General features: G+C 43.1%; 2 protein-coding genes across 2 annotated transcripts; one reads left to right on the top strand and one right to left on the bottom strand.

Annotated features, from left to right (window-relative positions):
• Nucleotides 1–908: 908 nt before the first annotated feature.
• On the top strand, nucleotides 909–4226 carry LOC100837122 (glutamine synthetase cytosolic isozyme 1-3). The gene is made up of 13 exons (XM_010232832.3): nucleotides 909–1129; nucleotides 1470–1509; nucleotides 1874–1977; nucleotides 2087–2135; nucleotides 2306–2412; nucleotides 2517–2604; nucleotides 2679–2807; nucleotides 2926–3000; nucleotides 3104–3157; nucleotides 3260–3297; nucleotides 3407–3566; nucleotides 3687–3747; nucleotides 3880–4226. Exons 1-13 carry the CDS (start codon nucleotides 1056–1058, stop codon nucleotides 3987–3989), a joined length of 1089 nt encoding a protein of 362 aa, XP_010231134.1. The 5' UTR covers nucleotides 909–1055; the 3' UTR covers nucleotides 3990–4226.
• Nucleotides 4227–4290: 64 nt separating this feature from the next.
• On the bottom strand, nucleotides 4291–11266 carry LOC100841901 (phosphoglucomutase, cytoplasmic). Its single transcript, XM_003560679.4, has 18 exons — nucleotides 11031–11266; nucleotides 9449–9530; nucleotides 9102–9157; nucleotides 8761–8874; nucleotides 8342–8404; nucleotides 8126–8245; nucleotides 7927–8027; nucleotides 7697–7756; nucleotides 7515–7614; nucleotides 7283–7440; nucleotides 7110–7205; nucleotides 6143–6206; nucleotides 5989–6070; nucleotides 5480–5655; nucleotides 5326–5402; nucleotides 4991–5123; nucleotides 4683–4799; nucleotides 4291–4602 (listed from the first exon to the last, which is right to left on the bottom strand). The coding sequence occupies exons 1-18, from the start codon at nucleotides 11109–11111 to the stop codon at nucleotides 4531–4533; spliced, it is 1752 nt and encodes a 583-aa protein (XP_003560727.2). The 5' UTR covers nucleotides 11112–11266; the 3' UTR covers nucleotides 4291–4530.
• Nucleotides 11267–12224: the final 958 nt, after the last annotated feature.

The raw sequence follows: 12224 nt of genomic DNA, 5'->3' as shown, positions 1-12224 counted from the left end.
CTTCACTTATGTCTTCCTATTCATATACTGGCCTTCCACCTGTTTCTCTAGCACTAGCCTTCTTCGGTGAGCGGTGATTTTTGTTTATATTATTTGACACCAACGTGAGCCGCAGCTTATTTGTTGCCAAAGCTAGAAATGTACCAAATTGGCAGCTTTCAACATAAAAACTTGCAATCCTCAGACTCGAAAGAATCCAAGTTTGCACCGCTTTGTTTTCTCACCTCCCAACCACCGTGGGCGTCAAGTTTTTGTAAGATCACAAATACGTGGACTCATACACAATCCACTCACCCACGAAACATACACACATGTGTGCACGTCGTATTGAAATACCTAGTCGCAGGTTGCTCTGATAAATCTATGATTTATTCCGGTGAAATCGGATTAACTGGCACACGTCGGTCTGTGACGTGATTACCTTCCCATCCTTGTAAACTCTCGGTCTATCAGAAAAAAAAAACTTAACTTTGACGCATGCGAGGGTGTCCGCTCTCAATCAAAAGATTTTCACTAACAATTTCAGCCAACCAAATCTGCATTCGATTCTAAACCGACCAAGAAAAATAAAAATTCAACTCGGTGGATTTAGCATCAGCTCTGAACCCAAAAGGAAGAAAAAAAAAAGATCAAGACCCTATATCCCTTCCACATCCTCGATTGCAGCCGCCACGTACGTACATATCGTCTCAGGATATATAATATCCCGAGCTTGTTGGAACGCAACGCATGTGGGCGCGGCGTGGGCGTACTACGTGTGTGCGTGGAGCACAAAGCGCGAGCGTACGTACGTACGCCCACCAAGGACAACCGTCCGCCGACTCCTGAAGCTTCGAGAGGCGCAACACCGTCAGCAACAACACGTATATGCAGCCAAAAGGTGCAGGCTATTTATAGGGAAATATCCAGCTACCGCGGGCCGCGGCATAAATCACACCACCCCTTCCTTGCGCCCTGGCTCTGCGTCTCCAAGAGAGAGGCTGCCATTGGAGCTGTGTAACACTCCTGCTTGCTCTGCCTTCTTCAGTGGAAGATTCTCTCAGCTCATCGCCGCCATGTCTCTGCTCACTGATCTTCTCAACCTCGACCTGTCGGACTGCACCGGCAAGATCATCGCCGAGTACATATGGTAAGATTGCTTCCTTCCTTCTTCGCCACTGTCCCATGACTGGAGTACACCCTTCTGTGCTTGTTCTAGTTTTGCTTCCTCCTGGGTTTCTTTCTTCCTCCAACTCGGGCCATTAAAAAGCTCTTTTATTTTTCTGGGGAATTGTTGTTTTCGAAGTTGATCAAGTTGTACACTACTTCTAGCACCTGCAGCTACTTAATTTCGTTAGATTAAAAATCTACGCTTGAAATTTCTGGGTCGACTTACAAATGAACACTCCAATGTTTTTGTCATGTTACTCAAGATTCTTGCCAGCCGGCCTTACTAATTTGCTCCCGGTTGCACCTCTTGTCTGATTCAGGGTCGGCGGCACTGGGATGGATATGAGGAGCAAGGCCAGGGTACGCCCTCTTCCCACTTCTCTAAATCCTCATCACTCTTCTTTTTTATTTATGATGTCTGGGAAGGAAATCGTTTTTTTTTTGTCTACGGCGTAAAAATATCCATTTTTCATGAACATTTACAGCTATTGTGGTTGTATGTATGTTATGTGTGATAAAATAAATACAGAAATTCAGTTAGCACCTTTTAGTTTTTTTCTTTCGATTTTACAGTTCATATTAGAGATATTATTCTCCTGGTACCGTAGTAGTACCATCTTCCTTCTGGAGTGATAACTCCGCAAGTTGCAATTTTTTTTCAAACTGTGACGACTGTGCGTTTTTGCAAGTTCCTGACGTGAGTCAATGCCTTGAATAATCTCAGACGTTACCGGGACCTGTTGATGACCCGAGCAAGCTTCCCAAATGGAATTTTGACGGCTCTAGCACCGGCCAAGCAACGGGTGACGACAGCGAAGTCATCCTCTGGTATGCTCTTGACTGCAGTCTTTTATTCCACCTTGACTTCCGTGCCTTGAGGTCAAAACTAAATTTTCGTTTCAAGAAAAGAAAACTGATTTGCCTTCACATTATCTAGTCCTCAAGCCATCTTCAGGGATCCATTCAGGAAGGGGAAGAACATCCTGGTAAAGTCAAGATTATCCTTTCCTTTATTAGCTTACGCAAAGCTTATTGCATGTTTCTTTGTATTGAGATTAGCATTATGATTATTTTATTATGTATGAGAATGGATATCTTTTTGGAAAAAAACTGTTCATGAATAGCGAATTTCCACCTAATTTTGAACCCTAAATAGGTTATGTGTGACTGCTATGCACCTACCGGGGAGCCGATTCCGAGCAACAAGCGGTCCAGCGCGGCAAACATATTCAGCCACCCTGACGTCAAGGCTGAAGAACCATGGTCAGTAGTTCTGGCCGAAACCAGTGAAGGACTTTCTGTGGACTAACATCTTGCTGCAAAAAAATGAGCACGTGATCTTAATGTTGCCCGCAAATGCAAATCAGGTACGGGATCGAGCAAGAGTACACCCTTCTTCAGAAGGACATCAATTGGCCTCTTGGCTGGCCACTAGGCGGATACCCAGGCGCTCAGGTAACTACTCTTTCATTTTCAGTTTATAAGGCACACGCGTGTAGTAGTACTTTAGTAAAATTCACCTATGGCAGGGGCCTTACTACTGCGCCACGGGAGCCGAAAAATCTTACGGGCGCGACATCGTCGACGCGCACTACAAGGCCTGCCTCTACGCCGGCGTCAACATCGGCGGCATCAATGCAGAAGTCATGCCGGGACAGGTAACTCCAAAGCATGAGATTTTACCTTCACACTAACCTGCTACTCCAAAGTATGTTGTACAGTAGTATTTTTCATGAAAACGTTCATGGACCGCTTGTTTGCTTGCTGTCTGAACAGTGGGAGTTCCAAGTCGGCCCTTCAGTGGGCATCTCGGCAGGCGACGAGCTCTGGGTGGCTCGCTACATTCTGGAGGTAAAGTATTCGTAGTTAAACGGCCACGTCTTGTTGCATCAAATGTGGCTAATTAGGAATTCTTTTTCGTTCTGTTTTGATCCATTTGGGCGCTAACTAACAGAGGATCACTGAGATTGCTGGTGTGGTCGTCTCCTTCGACCCGAAACCTGTCCCGGTGAATATTTCTTCCTTTCATTATTCTCTTTGTTTTTACCAAAAAGTAAGTTTCACCCATCGTTTATACGTCACCTGTAATTCTGTCTGGATGTGAATGCAGGGAGAATGGAACGGTGCTGGTGCTCACACCAACTACAGGTAAAACGAAGAGAGCTAGCTAGTGAGCGAATGCATCATCATCGATCGTCTAGTCTCGTGTTAACATGCAAGTTCTTTGCTCTGCTTTTTCTTCCCTTTTTTGATCCAGCACAAAGTCGATGAGGAGCGAGGGCGGGTACGAGGTGATCAAGAAGGCGATCGAGAAGCTGGAGGCGCGGCACGGGGAGCACATCGCCGCGTACGGGGAAGGCAACGAGCGCCGCCTCACCGGCCGCAACGAGACCGCCGACATCAACACCTTCGTATGGGTAAGACCTCAGAAGACGAGCAAGTCCAAGCGTGCTCTGCTTCTGTTGCAGGTCATCATTCATGACAGCTCTCCTCTAATCCTTCTTCTTGGTTTCCGTTGGCGTTTTGTTTCTTCTCAGGGCGTGGCGAACCGCGGCGCGTCGGTGCGGGTCGGCCGCGACACCGAGAAGGAAGGCAAAGGTGGGTGAAACGTTGATCGGCTCTTCTTGCCTGCCGCTGATGCGGATTGAGACTTTTTGAGTCGTTTGTTGGGCTCTTATTGGTTTCCGGAGGGATGACCTGCCGTTTTGGGTTTCTTGGTTTTGTTTTCAGGTTACTTCGAGGACCGGCGGCCGGGGTCTAACATGGATCCGTACGTCGTCACCTCCAAGATCGCGGAGACCACCATCCTCTGGGAGCCGAACCTCTCCAATGGCGAGTAGAATGTTTTTGTTTGAACTACCAGAGAGAGCTGGCGCGTGTGTGAGCTATCTGCACTGCTGCATTGCAACGAGGAGACTGGCAGGGTCAGAGACTTCGAATAACGATTATGTCAATAATTGATGCAAATGAGCTCAGCGTCGGAAGTGGTTGTAGCTTGTCTGTTCTAGAGTCTGGTTTGTAAACCTCTTGTTTTGAACGTGGGTTATCTGTTCATCACTTTGAGTTTGGGATGGAAAGGATCTCGTTCAGTTCATGCGATAAGTTAACTATAACAACTACCAAAACAACGATACAAGTGGGTTACTCGACCAAAAAGAAACAGATCAATGTATCGCTTGATGAAACTAACTCTCGATTACATCACAGTAACAAGATTACGGCCGCATACTGTACCAGCAGCAGAGTATGCAGTGTTGGTAACGAAACGGGGATGGTCTGGTACATACATTTATTCATGTGTGAGATGTAAAAAAGCTATCAAACACGAAGCCAGAAACGGAAGTATCACAAGCGGCCTCGGGACATTCTATAGGTCAAAATTTATGTGATCACGGTGGGGGCAGATCTGCCGGTGTACTCTTGAATCTTTGAAAGCTTCAGGGCCACATCAACCTGCGTAAAAGAATCAGACTCCAGCCTCAGAGAAATTGGTGGGAATTTCTTCAAAGCATGAGAGGGGAGTTAAATCTTACCAGTGGAGAAAGTGCGTCCTTCGACTCCCTCCCGGTTTTTGAAGAATCCTTCTCATACTGCTCAATGTAAATGCGGATAGTAGCACCAACTGAACCAGTTCCAGAAAGGCGGAACACCTAGAATAGCAAGAATTAGTGTTAGCTCACCAGTATTTGTTGCAACCCATGTAGACCACTAGTTATTGCAACGTCAATGTTGTGCAAAATGGACGAAGTTTTTTGTGCTACTCCCTTTGTTTCGGTTAAAAACACAAGGAATATTTGAAGAGGGCAGTTGGATCGATAAATAACAGCAGGAGATTTCGTACCAGTCGGGAACCATCTCCAAAGAGATATCTGATACCCTGATGCTTGGAGACAGAGCCATCAACAGGATCCTTATACTCAAACTCGTCAGCCGAGACCACATCTGAAACATGTGGTTGGATCTCCTTGATCAACCTGAGGAAAAGATATAATTTAGATCTAGTGTCGAAGGCATACACTTTGATGGTGCAATGAACTAACAAGCGTAGAATACTTGCGTCAATTTAGCAGATAATTGAACAATCGCAAATATCATTGTGAGGGAGAGAGGGAGATTTCCATATTGGTGTTCATGCTGAATTATGCATCAAGTAGGAGTTAAAGGTAGCCTACGTACTTGTTAACATCAGACAGAGATGACTGCATCTTGACTAGGTTTGCCATAAGTTCCTTAGCAGCTTCTGCGTCAACATTCTTCAAAAATAAACAACTATGTTAGAATGTTAGCAAATGTGTGTTTATAATATACACAGGTTGATTGAGTTACATACCTCATAATCGTATCGTGTATAATAATGGCGACCATATGTGCCCCAGTGCTGAAGAACAATATCTTCAACAGTAACAAGCTTATCTCCTCCAAGGTTGTCCTTGTTCTTGTAAGCTAGGATAGATAACCACGCTAGAACAGCCCAAATACCATCCTTTTCACGAATGTGGTCAGAACCTAAAAAGAAATCAAAGATATAAGCATCCCCATGGCAATATGCATCTAGCTATCGTCCCAAAATCAACAAGCCTTTCAATTGACTTTGATTCAACCATACAAATTTATCCACAATATTAATAAAGCTTTTTATTTGAAAAAAAAAATCAAGTCGCCTGTCCTGTTCGAAAGGAAAACGAAGTGCAGGTACCAAAAGAGGAGCTGCATGTCAGAATGCATAGAGTAGCATGCAATATCAAGAGGCAGAACCATTTTGTTCAATTAATTCGGAATACCAATTATTGTGATCAGAACACAAATAAAAGGTAAGCTAGAAGAGTTTGCCAGCATTACCAGTGCCAAAACTTTCTTCGCCACAAACTGAGCACATTCCAGCATCCATCAGGTTCCCGAAAAATTTCCACCCGGTAGGCACCTGAAACATGGCCTTCTTCATATATCTTTACCTTATATTTGAAATCTAGTGATTGGTGGCATAACACTTTACCTCAAAGAACTTGAGATTTAAATTCTTCGCAACTACATCAAGGGCAGCTGATGTCGGCATGCTCCTGTAATTTCACCAGTTCCACTTCACCAGTTGACATATTGAAGCACTGAAGGACATGCTAGCAGGGGCGTATCCAGCTTGTAGGCTGTGGGGGCAGCCGCCCCCACTCAATTTTCAGTTTCTTCATACTAAACCTACTGTGTATACAGGTTGCCCCCACTCTCAAGTGTCTAATTGGTTCATGAAGACATTTTTGCCCCCTCTCAATTTGTATCCTGGCTCCGCCCATGCATGCTAGTTGTAGAATTAAGTTCTAAATGGAAGGTGGTTTGGCGATTGTAATCCTGGACAGCTAGTGCATTATCCGACAACCAAATGCAAATCAGATGGTGCTTGGCCAATTTCTGCTCCGGTGGCTGGCTGGGTACTAAACTTTACAACTTCTAAGCTATGGGGAACGTAGAAATAAAGTATGCCAGGTATCAGGAGTCAAGAGTCCCATTTACCAGTTTTTGTTCAATCACATGCATTGCCGGAAAGCTAGATTCCAGTGAAGTGTAACTTACTTCACTTCTCATCTGTTTCCATTAAGTTAGCTGTTTCTTCAAACTTCCAGGTTAAGTGTTTTCTCAAATAGTAGCAAGTCTAGCAAAATAGTCGCATAGTCCATAGCTGTAGCTCCAGACTGGTACTGTAGATTCAGGAATACCAACTAGACTACAAACGGGCATAGAGTTTCTGTTAACTGAGTGTTACCGATCAGTTAAGTTAGCACTGGAAAACAGGTGTAGCATTAGGATTGAATGACAAACCACGCATGGCATGATTATTTGGATCCAGAACTGCATAAGGAAACATGCATGTTTACCGCATGCAGCACTGCTGTTTGCAACTTGAAGGCATGATTCGACTACAGTATATGTTTTAACCAGGAAAATAATAGAACATGCGTAGAAGTTTTTACCTAGCAACTCCCTTCAGGCCAGAAGCAAAGTAAGGAATTGATTGAACAGCATTGGCTGCAATAATGGCAACCGAATCTGATGGTGTCACGAAGAATCTAGAACATAAAAGATGATTCATCACGAACACCTTCAAGCGCTTTTATAAATTTCCAGAATGAGATCTAAACAATACCTTTTACCCAGAACCATGTTACGGTCAGCATCTCCATCAGCTGCAGCACCAAATTCAGGGGGTTCAACATTTGAAGTTGACTTTCCAAGACCCATACGATCAACCAATTCTTTTGCATAGGTAAGGTTAGGATCCGGATGACCACCACCAAAGTCTTCCTGTAAGAACAAAAATGATGAATTAACACCAAAACAAATCTATTTTCAACTTGTGATGAAAATACAACACATACCTTTGGAAGACAGTTCAGCAGGGAGCTTTCACTAGCACCAAGCTCATCCACAAAGATGCGCTTTGCATAAGCCCCAGCAACACCATGAAGGCCATCAAAACTATAAGGCAAATCGAGGGTTCAGATGTGCTACATATTGTTAATAGGAGGAGGATGTCTACATTTAGACTAAAGATATGTACCAGAACGAGAACTTTGGGGATGCCAGAAGCTTTTTAATTGACTCAAAGTCAAAAATTGTCCTGGAACAGAATGCACACTGTCAATAAAATCATTATGTTTTTCTTTTCCACGCTACTATTCTAGGGATTCCATATTATAAAATGTAAAGGAAAATTCACACTTCAGTAAAAGAAAACATCAAATAATACATGAGATAAAATATTAATGTATCCAAATGGAAGCTGCTTACTTCATTAGCTTTATGTAATCTGTAGCAGAGTCAAAGACATCGACATCAAAAGGGCCTTCAGGTCCACTGAAGGTAGTGACACCTATCACAGAAATATCAACCTACAATGGGAAAAAAATAAAGGAGTAAACAAGGACTCCGATGCATTGGGAGCAAAAGAAGCCGAAAGAAAAATTAACAAGCTGGCACCAAATCATACATCTGGAAGGTCATCAGAAATGAGGTATTCAGTAATTGTCTTTGTATTAGAAAAAATCTTATCAGTGACAGATTCCGGAGCAGGTCCACCGTTCTCCATATTGTATTTGATTCCAAAGTCCTGGCAAGTTCAATAAAGGGTGTTGATTTACACAGAACACTAGTGGCACTTGATTTGCAACAAACATAGTAACAGTGAACATCATAAGCATTGTACCTCGGTCGGACCACCTGGGTTGTGGCTGGCTGTTAAAATGAAGGCACCAGTAGCCTTTGATCCCTGTTGTTCATTGTGTTAATAAATCAGTAGATGACTAATTTGTTGTAACATGAAAAGAAGCACATATCAACTATGTTAATATTATTTGTTCATACACTCAGTTGGTGGCAATCTGCCAACCCACCACCATTTACCCGGCAAATGGAACCAATTGGATAAGTAGGTAAAATATTAAGAGTTTAATACAAATTTCTGGTCAAGAGGTTCATTCAAACTAAGACCAAAGCTACATATTTTGTGTTATTCTTTTAGACACATGATTAACTTATATGAATTAAATTCAATGATCAGTTGCCACAATAGTTTATATGGGCTCCATTGCAATGCATGGGCAATTTGGAAGAAACAAGACTTACATCTGCAGCAATTCTTTCACGGATGATAGCAGATACAGCTGGAGTAGACAACAGACTGTCCTGTCCAACCCAGACACGTCTTACTCCATTAGCAGCAGCCATTTTTGTGATGATCTATAACAAAAAAAATGTCAAATTTATAACCTTAGTTTAAAGAAACTGACCAGCCCCGGATAGTAATTCTAGTCATAAACATAGAAGATTTAATATTTCAACAGAATACAACTAAATTTTGGCCGGCAATATTGAAATGGAAATCTGCAGCGGCTACTATGAAATTATACAAATTCCAAAAAATGGGGTCAAAGATCTTAAATAGTGAATAGTCAATTATAAATCACCTGAACAGCATCCTTTGAGAAATAGCGGCCATCACCGGAGACAACAATGGTCGCACCTGCAAGGAAAGAAATGATAGCAGATATGAGAAAGGACTATGAAGATAGGGTGAGGAACATACATCACAATTCACAAAATATCTCAGCTGTAGTAACTGGTAAGATTATTTACAGGGTAAAAGACAAGGACATTCATGTGTAAAAATAGGTTCTGATATTTTTCTCGTTACAAGGACTTCAATTATATTTGTTCATACTTCCTAAACCCTACCAGTGTTATTATTTTCCAAGAACAGACAATGTGCAGTTAGACATTTAAAGAAGGTAAGTTCATCTGATAAGCAACTAACCTTTTACTCTGTCTGCTGGAAGGGCATTAAATGTTGACTGGACAAAATTCGCGAGGTAATGAGGCTGCTGGAATACTGTAACCTGATAACAGTAACAGTCAATTACAAATAAGAAAATGCCATAGGTGTAGTCTGCTGGCTTACTGAGTAACATAAAAAATACTACCCCCTCCAGTCTTCAAGAACATGTGTTTTGATCCTTGACATAGATTTTTGGTCAAATATTGACTTTGACCACCAATATAAAAAATGATTGGATGTAAGAAACTCATATGCATAGATTTGTATCAAAATACTTCCATAAGAATTTTATTAGGTTTTATAATCATATTCTAGTATAAATTTATTTATGTTTCAGGCCCGTGTCAATGCCCAAAAGTCAAGTTTTCGAAGATGTGAGGGAGTACAGCAGAGAAAAGAAACTACCCAGGAAGAGAAGGGCTAGGCATAACCAATAAAAATATCTTTCATAGCCATCAGAACATTTTTTTATTGACGGATCAATAAAACTATAACAGTTAAACTATTGAGCCTTTTATCTTTCCGAAAGAGAAGGCTAGCTGGCTAGGAAGAGATTGGTATCTTAGATCAACTAAAACCAGATATATGCATAAACACTAAAACTAAAATGAAGGCATCAGAAAACAGAGATCGCAAGGAATTGGCTGCCTGAAATTAGCAATCATGTATTGCTCGATAGCTCATTAAATAATTAAAATACATCTGATTAATGATTAGTTCACTAATTTATGTACCACCCTCACCAACATTGCAATTTAAACATTTAACTAAATCACATCTGATACAGACATCGTCATCATGGCCAACATTTAAAAGTTTTACACATGGCCACCAGAACCCATTTGATTCAATTACTCAATGATCCCACCTTTACAGCATGCGAGCATAAACAGCATATTTTGGCAACCTCACCTTCACAGCATGTGAGTGTGAACGACATCTTTTAGCAATGGTTAACAAAGGGTCAGAATCTTCTGCTCATCCCAATTTTCAAAATCCGCACGAACACACTCCTGATCTAAATATGAGCCAGAAACTAAAATGATCTAAACATGACCAAAACATAGTAAGGCATTTCAGTATAAATGTCATGGTAACAGATCCACGCAGTGAGTAACAACTAATAGAACGACAATATTAGCAGCTGGGTGTGCAGTAATGAGGCAACAATAACCGTGAACTACTCAGCGAGATCCAGTGATCATTGACAAATTTCATCTGTCCTAGTGCAAATCACCCGGATCAAAGCCAACAAATAAAATCATACTACTGATCCAACGTCCAAACGGGACGATGGATCCCACGGAAATGAGCGGGGCCAAACCAATTCGACCACCCGCAAGCGCGCAGATCACAGCTAAGCCATTGGAGTCGGAAGGAGATCCAACCCAAACGACAGATCAGGCAGCGGCCGAGAGCCCGCTGAAGCGGCGGCCACCGAGATCCGCAACCGGAACCAGAGACGCGCGGCGATCGTGGATGGGGCGAGCCAAACACAACTGCGAGACCACCTCAGAGCGAGATCCGGATCGGGGAAATGGGAGCGTGGAGGGAAGCGGACCTTCTTCCGGAGGCCTGATGTGCCGGGCTTCTGGCCGTCGAAGGGCTTGGTGTCCTTCTTCGACACCGTGAAGAGCACCATGTCTGCTGGCTGCGCGCCGAGCCGCCGCCGACGACGAGCGCGGGCGAGTCGAGGAGCAGGGGATGAGGACGCGAGGAGGCGGTGGCGGTGGAGGAGAGATCGGGAGTGAGGTGGGGAGGGAGTGGTGATGCGGTGACCAAGGCGACGAGGGCGTGGCGGTATTATAGCGGTTGCCGGATCGCACAAGAGAATCATTCGGTCGATCGACTCCCTTCTTTTTTTTTTTCTTTTTTTTCCTATCTCAAGGAACAAATGGATGGGTTCCTCGTGTGACTTTTTGGCAGCGGAAATGGAAAAAAACGAGCTGTGATTTAAAGTGCTTCTCCCATCCGAGGGACGCGGTGAAATTGTCAAGGGTAGTTTCTAGACTCAGATTTTGACATTAGTTAGTGGGTGGTTATTACAATGTTAATTTTACGGTCCAAATCGTGGCTATCGAACTTTGTTGTATACTCCACCAAATAAAAACAACTAATATACAAACTTAAAGTGGGACTGTGGGACGTGATTATCATAGTTCTGTCTGGGGATAGGATCCCCGATTTCAATCCATTGGATCCTTTTAAAATCTTAAATCTTGTCGGTCCAATTGTGTGATATCAAAATTCCACGAGCAACCGATTATGTGTACGTTTGCAACATCATTGCAACATTAGTTTCTCAAAGCCATATGTAGCGGGCGGGCGGGGAGGGGCGACGATGCGACGAGGAAGGCATATCATGTTAGCCGTATAATTCTGTTGCTACTTATCTTTAGTTTGTTAGCTCTTAGCGAATAAGGGGGGCCATGCAGCGTGTGTTATGTGCACGTCTTGACCCGTTCTTTCTTCCCGTTCGTAGTGTAGATGGCTGCGCCCGATTCTATCGTGGGATGGCACGAAACAAGGAGTCATGGCGCACAGGGTGGGCACGCCGAGACGCTATGGGATGGCATGGCTATTGCTCAGTCAAGTCGATCCATGTTTTCCGTTTTCAGTTGTAACAGCTACGGCTGAGGGAATAAGAAGAGAAATCAAAAAAGTCACAAACGTTACGCGGCGCAAAAACTCTCCTGGTGTCCACTTCGTGTGTGTGTGTGTGTGAACTTGCAAAAGATAGCTGAGTGAATTGATT

This window comes from Brachypodium distachyon, chromosome 1 (genome assembly GCF_000005505.3).
Source record: "Brachypodium distachyon strain Bd21 chromosome 1, Brachypodium_distachyon_v3.0, whole genome shotgun sequence".
In the NCBI taxonomy this organism is placed as follows: domain Eukaryota; kingdom Viridiplantae; phylum Streptophyta; class Magnoliopsida; order Poales; family Poaceae; genus Brachypodium; species Brachypodium distachyon.
The sequence above is the reverse complement of the archived record's forward strand: the minus strand, read 5'-3'. Positions and strand labels throughout refer to the sequence as shown.